At 51.7% G+C, this 15,948-nt stretch overlaps 1 protein-coding gene across 2 annotated transcripts; it reads left to right on the top strand.

Moving 5' to 3' along the window:
- The first annotated feature begins 63 nt into the window (after window positions 1-63).
- Window positions 64-15,831, top strand: vta1 (vesicle (multivesicular body) trafficking 1). Of its 2 annotated transcripts, none has more exons than XM_029141925.2 (8): window positions 64-264; window positions 6,151-6,245; window positions 8,838-8,965; window positions 10,499-10,574; window positions 11,447-11,561; window positions 13,411-13,662; window positions 14,006-14,080; window positions 14,778-15,831. In XM_029141925.2, the coding sequence occupies exons 1-8, from the start codon at window positions 174-176 to the stop codon at window positions 14,921-14,923; spliced, it is 978 nt and encodes a 325-aa protein (XP_028997758.1). In that variant the 5' UTR covers window positions 64-173; the 3' UTR covers window positions 14,924-15,831. The 2 variants fall into 2 exon arrangements, with proteins under 2 accessions (XP_028997758.1, XP_028997759.1); XM_029141926.2 differs by having other exon boundaries at window positions 14,009-14,080.
- The last annotated feature ends 117 nt before the right edge of the window (window positions 15,832-15,948 follow it).

Genomic DNA, 15,948 nt, shown 5'->3' on the forward strand with positions numbered 1-15,948 from the left:
GAAAAGAGGTGATGTCATGGTTTCAGCAGGGACGCCTGAACATATGCTGACGTCATCTGCCCCGCGCAGGAGGCTGCTCCTATTGGACATAGACGCGGAAGTGAGGATAGCGCCTCGCTAACGAGGAGCCGTGTCGCATCGTGTTTGTGTCTCCCGGAGACTTTCTAGCAGACATGGCTCTGCCGGCTCAGCTCCGATCCATCCAGCACTACCTGCGGACCGCACAGGAGCACGAAAAGCGGGACCCGGTGGTGGCTTACTACTGTGAGTTTTGTGGCGGCTAATGCTAGCAGTTAGCATGCCAGCTTTGTTTACCTGAGTCCGCCGTTGACAGGGAGTTGGCGCGTTAATTTACCTGAACTTCAGTTAAACTACGTTCACGTGCAGCAGGCGTTTCACACGTTCATGGTGGAACTAGCTGTGATCTGAACTGCAGGTGAGCAGCGTTAGCTCTGACATACATCAGCGGCTAACGCCAAGCAGCTGAGCTAATCTGGGAGTTTCCAGCCAGTCGTTGAGTCGTTTCACACGGAAGCGTGATATAATAGCAGCTACATCTGTCAGCACTGAGCAACCCGGAGCTACGTGCTCCGCTGAACACAGGGCTTTGGGTTCGGGTTCGGGTTCGGGTTCAGACTCTGGACGAACACACCACTAATCAACTAAAACGCGGCGTAAGCTGCTTTGTTTCTGTCCGTGTGATTGACAGTCAGGTCAGAACCTGCTGAGCATCTGACTGGTCCAGCTGGTTCCCGTCCTCATTCTGACACGTCGGGCTGGACTCCACCCCGCTGGAGCCTGAGTTTTCAGGCTTAGATGTGAAGTTTTTAATGGAATCCTTTAGGTATCACTTCATCCCCATGTGTTGAGTGTTGATGGTGTTGTCTATAGTCAAAGGAAATGGTTTCATTCCTCAAATACAGGTCCTAAATATTATAGGAACCTGTTTTTATAAAGTCCAAGTTTTATAATGACATGTATGAAAAGTCTGTCCTGGCTCAGATTTTAGGAATATAATGCACAGCTCATATCCTCCATGATTGTGACCTGACCCAGAGGTGAGATGTGCTGTGACTCTGTCCTTCCCGAGAACAAACCTTTGAAGTTGAATGTCTTCAGGCCAGACGCACGGCGTAACGCTGTCAGATGAGTGTCCGCTGTGTGTCTCTGACGGATGAGTGAAGCTTCCAGTATCAGGCCTTCTGGGTTGTTGTGCTACATGTAGCTGATGCTGTTCGTGCTTTCTTCATCGTCTCTGCTGGTTCTATTGTTAAACGTGTTTGGTTTATGCTTGGACTCACAGGGAGATCAGACTTTGACCAGTACCCTCGGTTAAAAGGTCAAAGTTCAAACATTTAGAGCCCTTCATCTGTTGCTCTAGTGCAGGACGTGTTTATTACATTTATATAAGTCACATGACCTTAACACACAGTTCATAGTCTCTCTGCTTTACACTTTACAATACACTTTACACATATTTATATTGCTCATATTTCAGAACATTGGCTCTGTTATTTGAACGGCTTTTATTGAGCAACAAATAAATCTCCAGCTGTCCTACAGTATTAATCAGTCTATAGCTATAACTTGCTCATATTTGAGGTTGTGGTTCCTGCTCATCTCTCTCCTCTATGGTCTCTCCACCCAGCTTTGACTGTACGGCTTCAGTGGCTGTAGTGTAGAGACGCTGCCAAAGCTTTGAAGTCCTAATGGTTGTATCATTTGTACCGTGGCCATCTTATCCTTCATCTCCCTGTTGTGGATGCAGCGGCCACCCACGAGTGTACTTGAAGTCTTTTGAACTACAAAGCTAATCTGCAGGTGCAGGTTTGGTGTAATGCGACATATGATGAAAACAGAAAGTCAAGAATGAAAATATATGTGCACACGCTGGGAAGCGAACTGCACCAGTGAGAGGTGGATGGTGGTTGGTAGGTGAACCAAGACTACGTTCCTGTGCTAGTAGAATAGAAAGTATCAGCATCACCACAATTATTATAGATATATTTGATTCCAAACACTGGAGGACTAATAGAAACTCATCTAGTCCCAAAGCTGCTGATCCTCCTTCATGAAGAGACAATTCCATCTTGTGAGTGTCTCTGCTCGGATCATTGATCAAAGTTTATTTCCAGCTTTATTCTCAAGTGGCTGCTTTTAACGACAGGTCCTTATGACCCGTGTCCATTTACATCAGACTGCAGAGTGTAATCAACTCTTGTGTTTTTGTTTGGACTGAATGTTGCCTCTAAATGCGGTTGGAGATGTTCCAACCTAATCAGCCACAGACCTCGGGGCAGTGTGAGCCTGGTGCAACCTGTAGATTCTTGGAGCTCATCGTTATATTGGATTAAAATGTCCCCTAATGGTAAATGAGCAGTGATCGAAACATAATCTTCACTGTCAGAAAAACTAAAACCCAAGACAATGAAAAGAACCCAAGTGTAATATCACCATGTCTGATATGAGGAGAGCAGCATGACTAGTACTGTTCACTGAGGGATGAAGGATTCTCTGAGAAAACAAAGGGTTTTCTGTTGCTGTGGTGGTTCTTGAGGCTTTGGCTCCAAGTGTTGCTTTGTGAAAGTAACTGCTGTCACAGCCTCAGTGCGTTTTGGCTGTGACGCCTTCATTGAACCAGTGAACCAGCCAGACCACTGGAGGTCAGCAGCACCATGTGTCTGGGCCTCTGAGCCCAGCTGTCAGTGAGTGAGGGAGGCTGGAAGCTGGACAGTAAACATGATGGGAAACGCGAGCAGTTCTGCCAGGAACCCTGGAGCCTAATGGACAAATAAGATGAGGCAGCGCACACAAACACATCACACAAAGCTGCAGTGGCTCTGATCACTGACAGTTGAGCACATGGGCTCACATCTGTCACAACAGGAGGAAGACGCGGACGCATTCCTGTGACCGCGTGGAGCAGTGTGCTGTCATCTGTCTGTCCACGACCAGTCCACCATCTACATCATCCTGCTGAGGTCGATTGAGTGAAAGCAATGATTTATTTAGCTGTAATGAAGCAGCATAATTCAGCAGCTGCTCCCTGGCTGACGGCGTTTGGCAGCGTTACAACTGCAGTTTCACACAAATTGGATTACTGTGGTCGTAAATGAGCTGTGGCTCTGAGGCTGAACACTGGCACCTTACTGTACCTACAGCACCGCATGACGGGTCCGGTCTGAATGGATCCGTCCAGCGCTGCTGCAGGCGCGCGACCCTGCGCTGCGTGGCGTGTTGTTTGCATGGCCATGGTTCCCATTCAGAACATAATGACCGTGTCAAAGAGTGATGCCATGCAGAGGCTGTCTTCAACACTGGCACATGTTAATTGCTGGTGGCTCACGGTTCCCTGACTGGAAGGAGGGAACCAAAGGGCCGTGGACCCGTCGCTCGTTGAGCCGACGTCTGGGCCGAGACCAGAGCTTGTCACTGAACGGAACCTGAGACCTGTGAAACGGAAAACTCGCCACCTCTGCTGTCAACAGTTTACAACACGTGGACATTATTGTGTGAATTCTGCATAACAATCCGTTCAGCGCCAGCTAATGGGATAACGGGCCGTGCAGTGGATTAGGGTGACATGTTCCACCGCTGGGTGGAGAACAAGGCTCGGCTCACGCAGCGGGAGTCTGAAATGAGCCTGGGTTATTACAGATTAAAGGCTCTGTGCCACGGAGCTAAAGCATCAGCTCTGCAGGTGGAAAACAGGCAGCCGGGCTCTGTACTGTGTGTTCTCCGTCTTCATTAGCTCATGTTGGACAGAGACGTGTTGTTCTGCAGTAAACCTCCGACGGTGATTTAATGTAAGTGTTGTAATCTCCCCCTCTGGCTCGGAGCGCGTTTCCCTCGCAGACGTCTGCATAATAAGTGCCTTGTCACTGAAGCGGCACATGCGGTCCGCTCACATTCCTCACGAGCGGCATCGGGCCGTGGGTTCTGACGCCACATCCATGCTTTAATGGCCATTCTCCTCCACAGCTGTCTGTGGGACGCTTCTAATTCATCACTGGTCTTTGAATCTATTCTATTATTCTATCATCTGTCACTGAATGAGAGCAGAGCTACGGCACCAACACACTGAGACAGACCTTCCCGGTTCTGCTTGAACCGGGAACAGGAGATGGATTTGAACGGAGCGGAGAGCGTGCACGCGTGCGTGCGCTCGTGTGCCCCCTTCTGATCGCCCTAATGTCACAGCCGGGTCCAGCAAAGGCTCCTGCAGCCTCCAGATAATGATTCCTAGAAGCTTACGAGGCCTCGGTGAGCGTACGAAGCTTAACCTGCCTTTATAACCGGCGTGCCTCCTGTTTACCTGCCAGACGATGATTAGAGCAGAACAGGAAATCAAAGGCTTTGCTAGAGTCTGGCCAAGTGAGTAGAAGTTAGGAAAATGTGCAAATGGAGGCTGGATCATGAGAAGCCAGGATGCTTTTAGTGTTTTTAAGAGGAGGAGGTTGCAGGAAGTGACCCCTCACCGTCACATTGTTCCAGGTCCAGTGTAAGCTGAGTTCTTCCTTATCACCAGAGCACAAGCCCCTCTTGTGTTTGTGTCTTGGCAGCAGCAGCAATACGTACCTGAAGCTTATCACTTTACTGGTGGGTGGATTCAGTATATGTGTGTGTTCAGTATGGTATTGACTGGTGGAAAAGGGAAACCAGCCGTCAGTGTGAGCAGATCGCTGCCACCTGCTGGTTTGTTCTGTAACTGACCTTCCTAAAGCGACTATAAACCCACATGTCACTAAGTGAACGACACAAGCTGGAATCATCAGTTATTCCAGTAATCGTAGAAGAGATGACAGAAGAGGAAACCTCACCGCCTCAAAACAGACAGAGTTAAAAGGTGCTGGGTGTGCTGGTTGCCCTAGGCGCTGGATGCTCTGGCTCTGTTCTGTGCTCTGGGGCCTCTGGCTCTGTGCTGGGGGCCTCTGGCTCTGTGCTGGGGGCTTTGGGCTGGTTGCTCTGGGGCCTCTGGCTCTGTGCTCTGGGGGTTCTGGCCCTGTGCTGGGGGTTCTGGCCCTGTGCTGGGGGTTCTGGCTCTGTGCTGGGGGTTCTGGCTCTGTGCTGGGGGGCTCTGGCCCTGTGCTGGGGGCTTTGGGCTGGTTGCTCTGGGGGTTCTGGCTCTGTGCCGGGGGTTCTGGCCCTGTGCCGGGGGTTCTGGCCCTGTGCTGGGGGTCCGGGCCTGTGCCGGGGGCTCTGGCCCTGTGCTGGGGGCTTTGGGCTGGTTGCTCTGGGGGTTCTGGCCCTGTGCCGGGGGCTCTGGGGCCTCTGGCCCTGTGCCGGGGGTTCTGGCCCTGTGCCGGGGGTTCTGGCCCTGTGCCGGGGGTCCGGGCCTGTGCCGGGGGTTCTGGCCCTGTGCTGGGTGGGCCAGTCCTGGCCCTGCTGTGGACTCTTAGTTTCTGTGTCCTGACATCCTGCTGTCAAAGCCGCCTGTGTTGCATTTCATTGTGTGAGTGTGGAGCTGGATGGGTGAAGACCACAAAGCATGTCTTTGTGGATGCTGACTGGCTGCTTCTGTGGCTCAGCGCCGGCCCGTTAGGCGGCTCAGAGGCTCCCGCACGTAAACATGCCGATACTGGAAGTGAAAATGTGTCTTTCCTCAGCGTGTCTGTGCGGGTGCTGGCAGGCGGCGCCCATGGCTCCATAAATTACATATTGCTGAACAAAGCACTTTGCTGCTGCTGTGTGAATCACACGCATCAGCACACACAGACCTGCTGCAGATTATTGCCTGGCCCGTGTGATGTGTTGGTTCTGGAATCAGCAGACGCACGTCTTAACGTCAGCATCCAGATGCCCATAGAGCAGAAGCCTGTGTGTCTGTGTGGAGCTGCAGCTCCTCGTCTTAGTCGAGGTTGAGTTGTGTAAATACTAATAAAGCGGAGAAAAGTTGTCTGCTCATCTTAGAAATGTATGTGAGTTTTCATGTATTACATTACATCCCAACCAATGATGAAGCCATCAGTCAAATGTCATTTGTCCCCAAGCATCATGTGAACACAGGACTAAGTGACAGATGAGCGTTCTGGTTGTATCTGGTGGACTCTTTCTAACTTCCCAGTCGTCCTTTGTCTCTGTCTCTCTTTAAGTCTTCCTGTTACGTGTCTGCAGTGAAATGACCTCTCCTCTGTGCGTCTTCTCCCACAGGCCGGCTCTACGCCATGCAGACGGGCATGAAGCTGGACAGTAAAACACCAGAGTGCCGAAAGTTCCTGGTCAGACTCATGGACCAGCTGGAGTCGGTGAGTTGGCTGTGAGCAGCTGTCACAGCTTCGTCTCCCTGTGTGAACATGGATGTGAATGTTATCGGTGTCGGATGTCACACAATCAATAACCAGATGGGACTGTTTGTCTGGTTTAGCCTCACAAATCACTTCTCTTCATCAGCGTCACAATGTTTCTGGTCTCTGAGAGCAGCTCATCATTTAGTTTAGATCACTGTGCTGCTGTCTGCCCATCACACGCTACAGGCTACAGGACGTGTGATGGAGCCAGGTTATCAGGAGCCCATCACCTTCCACAGCCCCCCCCCCCCACTGAGCGGTGTCTGAGGGCGCTTGTCTGGATGTTGGAGGAGCTGGATGCCCTGACAGTGTTATTACTGCTGCTATCAGCGTCCGCCGCGGTGGAATCGCTCCTGCTTTGCAGCGATTATGCAGATGAATGGCTCTTTTCTCCCACCACCGCTGAGCTGCTCTGTAATGAACACGCACGCTGACATTTGCCTGTTGTTCGTCAGCGGCTGGTCCACTCGTGTTGGAGTTTCTCCTCACCTGCAGGAGGAATGCTCGCACTGAGCCAGTGCGGCTGGTCGAGGGCAGGGAGGGTGTGAACCCTGGGTACTGGTGGCTTGAGAACCACCCTTTTCCCCCGAAAAACTGTGCTGCACAAATAATGAATTCAGAAGCTTTCATTGTCTGATGAAGTGTGAACTTGATTTCTTCCCAACGTAACTAGATGTGCTCCATTGAGCCGAGTTTGAACAGGAGCAGCAGTGATTAGGTGACTGGGGTTTCCTGTGGAGGGCAGACTGTGAGCCTCTCTGCAGGGGTCCGATGAGCACGTAGTCAAGCCTCAGCCGTGAGCCAAAGACAGCGTGTGTGTTTCCTCAGCCAGGCTCCATGTGGTCACGCCCAGCGTTTACCACCGCCTTCTGAGATCAGAGAGGAGGAGCAGACACGGCGTCCCCCGGCGGTGCCCGGCTCACTTTACTGACGGTTCAGAGCCAATTAAAGAAGCGGTGGACAGAGATGAAGCGCGTTTTACTGCGGCTCCAGGGATGGTCATTACTGTCGCACGCTCAGGATGCCTCTCCCCACAGGCTCACATCCGCTGCTTTGATGTCCGTTATTACTGCTGTTCTCTGAACTCCGTGTGTTCCTCCATGTACGATATGTTGAATTTTACTGTGTCCTACACACAAGTCAGTCGGCCACGTTAATAAGGAAGGAGCCGTTGTGTAGCTGGTCGTCATGGAGACGGGAATGTGTGGTCTCTGCACCCCAGCCTTCACCAAGTGTTACAGCTTCGTTGAAGCCAAAGGTCCATCAGCTGTTTGTCCGGGACTCGTCCTGATGGAGACTCAGCATTTAAACCTTGTGTTGAGCTTTGGTTCCCTGGTGAACTCATTGCTGCAGCAGCTTCCTGTCTGTCCCTGAGGGCCTGACCCGTCCATACAGTACATGTTGGACTCATTAAATGTGTTTTCCTCCATCGCTGGTTCAACTCTCAGAGGCTTCAGCCTCACTGGGATGGTGGAAAAGTTTAATGGGGTACAGGGAAGCAAATCACAAGGTATTGGCACCATCAGAGTTTGTTGACCTGTGAGCATCACTGACACAAGCTCTGGCTCAAATACTCACCTCCTCTTTTAGGTCTCACCTGCCTGTAAACTGTTCTGCAGTTTCATAGCACTTTGATAAGTGAAGCTGTGAATGGAGGATTGTTAGGAGTGAGTTTGAGTGACTCAGTGCTGATCACAGTGATCAGCTTGGAGCAGTCACAGCCCGTTCTTGGGCTGTTTGGACGCTGCAGCGGGACGGAAACACTCGGACCCGACGGTTCTGGGTCCTTCATTCTTTCTATTCCCAGAGCAGTGGTCCGTTTTGGTTCTGCACTCAGCTCAGTGGTTTTACATTCCTACACACACACACAAATGTTGAACAGTGTGTCTATTCAGAGTCCACCTGCTGGAAGGAACCGCCATGTTTGCTTTAGCCGGTGTAGAAACCTGAAGCCTCTGCAATTGACAGAATAGAGATTATACAGGTGGAGACGGTGCAGGTGGAATAATAAGATGAGGTTTGCCGAGTGTGGCAGCGTTCAGGGCCTGGAGCCTTTCACCACCTTGATGCTCGTAACTTCAGCAGCCTCTGGTCATGTAGATCCCGTGTTTTACCTGGACGTGTGCGTTCATGGTAAACTGCCGCCACCAGCTTTTTGACTGGCGTCTAGCTCGTCCTGGTCCGTTTTCCTTCCTGTGAACGGTGCACGCTCACCTGCTCGTCCCTGGTCAGCCTGATGAGCACTGCTCTGTCTGGAGGATGCACGTCCTGTTGGTTTATTGAGGGCTCTTATTTTCCTGTCCTGTTCTTTCCTTCCTGTCTCTCCTCTTTATTGCTTTTGTGTGTTCTCTGTGTCTCTGGGGGGGCGATGTTCACTGATGTTACTGTAGGAGTGTGTGTTCTCTGTGGGATGAACAGGTGTGTAGACAGTTTCATCTTTTCCTGTTTAAAAGCTTGTTTGACCTTTCACAATAAAAGGCGATTCCCAGGAGCGTGTCTCTGTCAGTGTCTTAATTAGTGCTTTAGAAGCTGCTGTTGTTTTTGTTGCAGATGAAGAAGGAGCTCAGTGACAACGAGTCCATCACCCAGGAGGTGGTCGGTAATGCCCACATCGAAAACTACGCCTTAAAGATGTTCCTCTACGCCGACAATGAGGACCGAGCCGGACAGTTTCACAAGTAAGACATGGTCCAGGTTTGACTGAAGGCTTCAGACCAGCCGGTCGGCGCTGATGGTCTCTGCGTTTCCTCCTCCTGTCACATCTTGTGTGTCCTTTTACTCATCTATTCTCCTCCCGTTTCTCCTCCCTGTCACTTCTTCCTCTTAGCTTCCTCCTCTTTGTCTTCTAGCATCATCAGCTCTGAACCCTCATAATGGATGTTTCTGTATTCAGTGATGACTCAGCTGCTCCTCTCCGTGAACACACCACTTTTCCATCCACACTGAAGCTTTGGCTTCACACTGACTCAGACTGTATCAGAGTGAACAATGGAAACGTGGATCCTGAGGACACTCTGCATTTTACATGTATTATACATCCAAAACCAACAAACTATGTATGTTTAATGCAATGTATTTTTGAATAGTTTTAATTCTGCTAAATGTTTGGTGCACAATTGGTCACTGAACTATAGGTTAAGTTGTGTTTGTACAGGGTCTGAGCCATAAAGCTATAAAACAAGCTTAATCTAATCAGGGACTACAGGACGCCAGGACCTGCCCTGCAGCAGCTTCACAGTCTGAGCAGGGATCAAAGTTAGATCAGCCTTTGACTGGATTTACTGCTCGACACACAGGAGGTTCTCCAGGAGTTGGCACTGAGTGAACACCTCGAGCGCTGTTCCCTTGAAGGGGAGCTCTGGTCCAGGAATGCTCCAGCAGCGTGTGTTCTAGCGTGGTGGACGGAGCTGAGTGGAGGCTGCTGCGTTGTCCTTTGGGTCAATCACTACCTTCCTTTACACTGAACCTGCTCCATGTGTAATCACTCAATATCATCATGTTCAAGAAGGACATGATTTGAGATCTTCTGACGTTTCCTCCCACTTCATTCCTGTTATTCCACTTATCAGCCAGAGTGTAATGTGTGGCTCCTTCAATGGGTTTTCCTGGCAGGAAACGAACAAACAAAGGGAAAGTCTCTTCGTGCAACACCGCTGCAAATTCTCAGTGATTCCATTAGTTTATCCTTTGAATCTAGAAATGGTTTTAAAGGTGTTTACGTCTTCAGAGTAAAGTAATTGGCTGGCGTAGGACTCAGACACGTCATAAAGCCCAAAGCAGCTGTAGAGATGCAGGACGTTCCACAGAACCGCTGCCCCTCATGAACACGGCAGGACGGCCTCCCTCCCTCAGAGCATCAATGGATGAAGGCGACAGGTTCTCTGGACTCGTGTGCTGTGTAAACATCGGCGTGGAAGCTGTGTTCCCAGCGGCTCTGGGTAATTTTTCTGTTCCGCTGAGGGGGGAACACAAACAGCCTGTGGTTTTACAAGGAGCAGCGTCCTGCGCCAACAGGAGCCAGACCCCAGCAGCTCCCCTCACACTGCCCCCACCTACAGCCCCGCGTCCTCCAGCCCCGCGTCCTCCAGCTGCAGCCTCGGCCTCAGGACATGGTGCATGTGTAGGAGGGAGCAGGGCACCGTGTGCACGGGTCCTGCGCTGCTTTATGTCGCGGCGCCAGGTGTGTTAACCGCCTTGTGTTTCTCCTGCAGGAACATGATCAAGTCCTTTTACACCTCCAGCCTGCTGTTGGACGTCTTGTCCGTGTTCGGAGAGCTGTCGGAGGAGGTAAGAAGCCGCCTCTGGCTGAATGTGTCGGACGTTAGTCAGATTTACTGTGGGGAGGTTAGATGAAGCCAGAAGAACACTTCCTGTTAACAGGAATCATCTGCTCTGTTAAAGCTTTGAACTGAAGCCGACGCAGCAGACGCATTTTTCATGCTAATCTGACCCAACAATGCATCAGGACGAGAAGCTGAGTCATGGTTCTGACTGATGCGTCCAAATAACAGCACACCCCTCATGTTCTGCCACTTTATGTAAAAGATGTTAAAACATCAGCAGGACACTTACTATACCCCCCCCCCACACACACACACACACACACACACACACACACCCATGGTACAGTACAATGGGGCCTCAGTAGCCGGTGCTGGTTGCTGAGGGTTTGGGTTTCAGGGAGTAAATGGGGTTTTCAGCAGCTTTCCACCTGAGCTGAGTGGAGGGAGCTGGCACCGTGGGCAGATCACTGTCGTCCGTCAGGTTAGTGGCAGCGACAGCCGGCTTCTGGACCGGCTGTGGCTCCAGGAGGCGGAGCATCACGTGATGTCGAGCTGAATGAGAGCCTGGGCGTCCATTAAGGAAAAGCTTCTTGCTTTTCCCTGTTCTTTACAGCAGTGCCAGGAAACCGTTTCTTCCTTCATACTGTGAACTGTGTACATGTTGGAAACATGAGCTTCAGCCAGAGGAGGAGCTCGGGCGCAGAATGTGGGGACTTCCTAACGTAGTAACTTAGGTCGTTCCCGACCCTTTCTCCTTCTCTGCCCCTTGGTCTCGTTTAATCGCTGCCCAGCCTCCTGCGTCGTTCTTCCCCATCACTAACCTGTATGGCCCCGTTCAACTGCAGTGACTCACTCTCCTTGTTTACCCTCCACCAGAACATCCAGCACAGGAAGTACGCCCGCTGGAAGGCCACCTACATCCACAACTGTCTGAAGAGCGGGGAAACTCCTCAGGCCGGGCCCATTGGCATGGACGAGGACGAGGAAGCAGGTGGGACACGCTGATACAGCCTGAAGAAATGAGTCTGTGCTCGTTAGCAACAGTCCTCCACAAGGCAGTAGAGCCAAGGAGTGTGTGGCTGGGCTGCATTATGAGCCTTATCAGCTGAGACGGCTGGAGGAAAGCCCCTCGGTGGGAGATTAGGAGTGTGCACACAGCAGATTATTCATGTAATGTGCTTCTACGTCATTTGTTCTTGTATGAGAGTGAAACTCTTTCAGCCTGAATGAGAAACGCGTCTCCTCCTGAGATCGAGGCGACGTTTCTATTCTGGGTATTATCGCCGGCGTGGATCGGCCCTCGGCGTCTGACCTTTGTGTCCGTGGAGCGTGGAACGCTGCTCTACACCATCAAACGTAACCTTTGAGAGAGAGAACATGTGGAACGCTCCAGCCCGTGAAGAGCCCTGAGCTCTGAGCGTGTGGTGGGAGCAGACATGACAGGAAAGCAGCCCCGGTTCTCCCCAAGGTCCCAGCTGTTTGACCCGTTGAGCGGGTGGGTCTCCTGTTAGTCTCTTACAGTAATGTTTCGTCCTGGAGATAAAAGATGTAACTGTGAGGTCAGTGAAGTGGATCAGGCCCAGTCCTCTGGACCCTGAGAGATGTGAGTAATCTGATCACCGCGTCCAGGTACCGCTCCTCAGCATCTGGATCCATTTTGAATCCCAGCCTGTCGGGACGCAGGAGGCTGAGCAGGAATGTGTTTGGACGTCTCACACGTTCCACTTTCCTGTAGGGAGTCGCAGCCTGCGCTGCCCACACCCTACGAGGGCCTGTCGTCACCTACAACATGCTGCTAGTGGTGACATCATGACGGTTCGTTCCCAGCAGCGGGACCGAGCAGCGCTTCTTGACCTCCGCTGCAGACGCTGTGGTCTGTGCTGTGGCGAGTCTCTGGTCCTGGACTTACAGATGTTTGTGGACCAGAGAGCAGTGAGTCAGCTGAAGGCAGGAGGTTGTTATCACATGACCGGCTCCTCCGCATTCATTCATGTTTACATCAGTAACAGAGATCTAATGGTGTTTAATATGGACAGATGAGGTGAAGTGGTGGCTTCACCTCCACCAGAGCTTCAGAACATTATTACCCCCCCCCCCCCCCCCACACACACACACACACACACACACACTCACACACTGCTCTGACTTGGTGCTGGTCTGTGATATGAACCAGTTCGACTGGGTTAATTAACCTCTGATGGATGTATGCCACAGAGCGCCTCACCAGAACCAGTGCTACAGTAGACCATTGTCTCCAGCTGTGCTTTGACTTTCCATTAGCGGGGAGGGGGACGTGTTTAGCAAGAGGCCGGGAGTGAGTGGGGGAGGGGAGCAGAGAGAAAACAACTTCCAGTGGCGAGTGGAAAATAAAGCCGGTGATCCAGCTGTGAGAGGAAATGTAGTGAAGGAGACGTGTGGAGAAAGAGAGTAGGAGGACGAACGTTAGCGTCAAACAAGTAACCACCGAATCACTGCCCAGGCTTCGGTTCTGGTACCAGGTACCGGTTCTGGTACCATGGTGGCAGTTATTTCCAGCTGTTGTAGGAAGAGCTAAAGGAGCTCAGTAATGGCAGCTGACTGTCCCTGACACAGGAAGCTGTGCCCTACGTGCCCTTTGGCAAAACACTGGCCTGCCATAGTGTGAGCCATCGCACCAGCAGCCTCTGCTTCTGTGGCTCCTGGAGGTTAAATGTGATGCTCACATTCGTTTCAGAGAGGATTCATTTACCATTGACTCGAGGTTTAGGGACCCACAGTAACGTGTCACTGACCAGTCTGGTCCCTCTGGGTTCAAGGAGCAGTAACACCTCAACCCGCTGTCCTCTGTCTTTCTCTGACAGATGAGTTCGGAGCTGAGGGCTTCTCCGCAGCGGCTCCTTCTCACGGCGGCTCCTTCAGGCAAGATGCTCCTTTCCAGCCCTATGACGATCAGAGCAAGAATCTGGATCCAGGTCCGGCCCCCGGTATCGGCTTCACTCCAGGTCCAGCGTCAGGCCCTTCAGGTCCCCCGACCAGCAACTACAACAACATCCACATCCCACCAGGGGCCCATGCACCAGCCAACACTCCAGCAGAGCTGCCTCCACCCACAGGTAGCGAGCGGAGGGCTGACGCGCTGATTGGGGGAGTTCAGCAGATCCAGGTCCACATGAGATGAAGGCTTTGAGATTTTCTCAGTAAAACGGGTGTGCTGGTTCCAGTCCATGAAGCACGTCGGTGCTGTGTCTCTGGGTGGACGAGGCTGCAGTGTCTGAATGTGGGGTTGGACCTGTTCAGTTGTGTGCGGTGTGTGGTTCTCTGCGGTTCTGACCCGTTCACCTTTGTCTCCTGGACCACAAGGAGGCATCATCTCAGCCCATAACTAGCAGCTTCAGGTTCTGGTCCGGTCGCAGACTGAAATGGGAGGCGTTGACTGTGGTTGTTTTTGTTGACCAGCAGATGTGGTGAAGCCAGTGCCGACGCCCCGAGCAGCTCCCACGGCTGAGCCCTCAGCGAGCAGCCAGCAGCAGGGTAAGAAGCACCACACAGTGTGAGCTCATGCAGCTAATAGGCTGCTGCGTCAGCTGATCACAGGTCAGTGATGCACACTGCCACTTCGTCTGTTAGGACAATCTGGAGAAATGTGCAAAATGAGAAATTCAGATCTTGAGGTTGAACAAAGAAGCGGGTTCTGCCTTCAGTGATGAGCGGTGCGACTCGGGTAATTACGCGTCCGTTCGATCACGCTCCTTATTTAAATAATGAAAAGGACCCGTTAACTTCAGTCCAGGCAGAGAAATGTCATCTCAGCACATTTGAACAGGAAGCAGCCAATGAGCCAGAAGGCTGCGTCTCATCCATGTGACAGGGTGACGCACCAGGAACCGGCCCAGGTTCTGAACATGTCCAGGACCGGGTCCTGCTCATCGTGAGTCGGGTTCGTCCTTCTCCAATGCTACAGTCGGTTTGGTCCCCTGAGCAGCACCAGAACGCAGAGATGTGGCGTTTTATCAGAACCAGAACAAATGAAGGCTTCCTGTGAAAACACACAACCTCTGTGGGTTCCAAGCTGTCGGTTTCATGACGTTCCAGCTCCTCTGAAGGAACATTTGATTAGAATGAGGTTGCTGGGAGAGCTGGTGGTTAAATGATTCCTGCCAGTGACTGGTTCTGATCGGACTGGATCTTGTCTGTCTGACTTCGGTTTCCTCTTCCCCCCTTCCTCCAGGCGGCGTCCACCTCTCCCCAGAGGATTTCACCAAGGCCCAGAAGTACTGCAAGTACGCAGGCAGCGCCCTGCAGTACGAGGATGTGGGCACGGCCGTCCAGAACCTGCAGAAAGCGCTGAAACTCCTCACCACCGGCAAAGAATGAAGCCTTTGTTGTCCTCCGGACTGATCCCTCCAGCCCTCCCTCCCTCCCTCTGTGCCCAGCAGCGCTGCTGTATCAGGCTCTGATCTGATGATCTGACCCACATCGAGCCACATCTCTCTCTCTCTCTCTCTCTCTCTCTCTCTCTCTCTCTCTCTCTCTCTCTCTCTCTCTCTCCCCCCGTCTCTTTCCCCCACACTGAGGCAGTCCTGTTCAGCTCGATGTCAGAGGACATGATGAAAATCAGTGTCCAACAATGGCCGCTGTGTCCGACAGTGTTGCTCCGATCGACTGGATACTGACTCACTGACTGACGGACGAGCGTCTGACAGGTTTTAATTAGCCGAACCCAGAAGCAGCAGATCAAAGCTTCGCCGCTGACGTCCACTCACGGCTTCACACATTTATCAGTATGCTCACATCTTACAAAATGTTCCCCATTAGCTCCATCAGAGCAGTAATGGATTAGATTAACTTAAAGGAGGAGAGGGGAGAGCATCGTCCAACAGGTGGAAGCTCAGCTGATTTATCACCGACCCGTCAGAATCACAGGCACAGGTGTGTTGTGTGTTCTGTAGATTTTTTTGCATTTAGAAACACAACCTACAGAGCCTTAATGTGGACCGACCTCAGGACACTCAACTATCAGGAGCTCGACTCTCAAACTGTAAAACGTCAGAACCTGCTGGAGCATCGGACCCGGACATCGACAGTTTGGACCAGTCTCATTTGTCCCAGAGAATGAACGTGGAGGAAACGTCCTGCAGTCCAGTTACTGCTGCTGGATCCTTTAACTTTCTGCTGAAGCCGATTTGTTTCGGAGACAGTTTCTCTACTTGTTGACTTCTTTTACTGGAGCTTTAGTTGCACCATATCTGATCAAGGCAGTTTGAATAAAACATTGGAATGACCATTGTGTGTTCTGATTGTGTAACATCTGTGCATCTTCTGGCTTCGTTGCTGATGCTTCAGACGCTGTCACCTGCTCACGTCTTCCATCCAAAGCTGCTGCTCAGTGTTTCTGTTGG

The sequence above is a fragment of the Betta splendens genome, chromosome 24, assembly GCF_900634795.4.
Source record: "Betta splendens chromosome 24, fBetSpl5.4, whole genome shotgun sequence".
NCBI lineage: Eukaryota > Metazoa > Chordata > Actinopteri > Anabantiformes > Osphronemidae > Betta > Betta splendens.

Excerpts from the sequence above, each read along its gene's own strand:
- vta1 (XM_029141925.2), top strand. The coding sequence starts at position 174 with ATGGCTCTGCCGGCTCAGCTCCGATCCATCCAGCACTACCTGCGGACC. Across the intron at positions 10,575-11,446 it reads TCGGAGAGCTGTCGGAGGAG|AACATCCAGCACAGGAAGTA; the intron begins GTAAGAAGCCGC and ends ACCCTCCACCAG. Across the intron at positions 11,562-13,410 it reads GGACGAGGACGAGGAAGCAG|ATGAGTTCGGAGCTGAGGGC; the intron begins GTGGGACACGCT and ends TTTCTCTGACAG.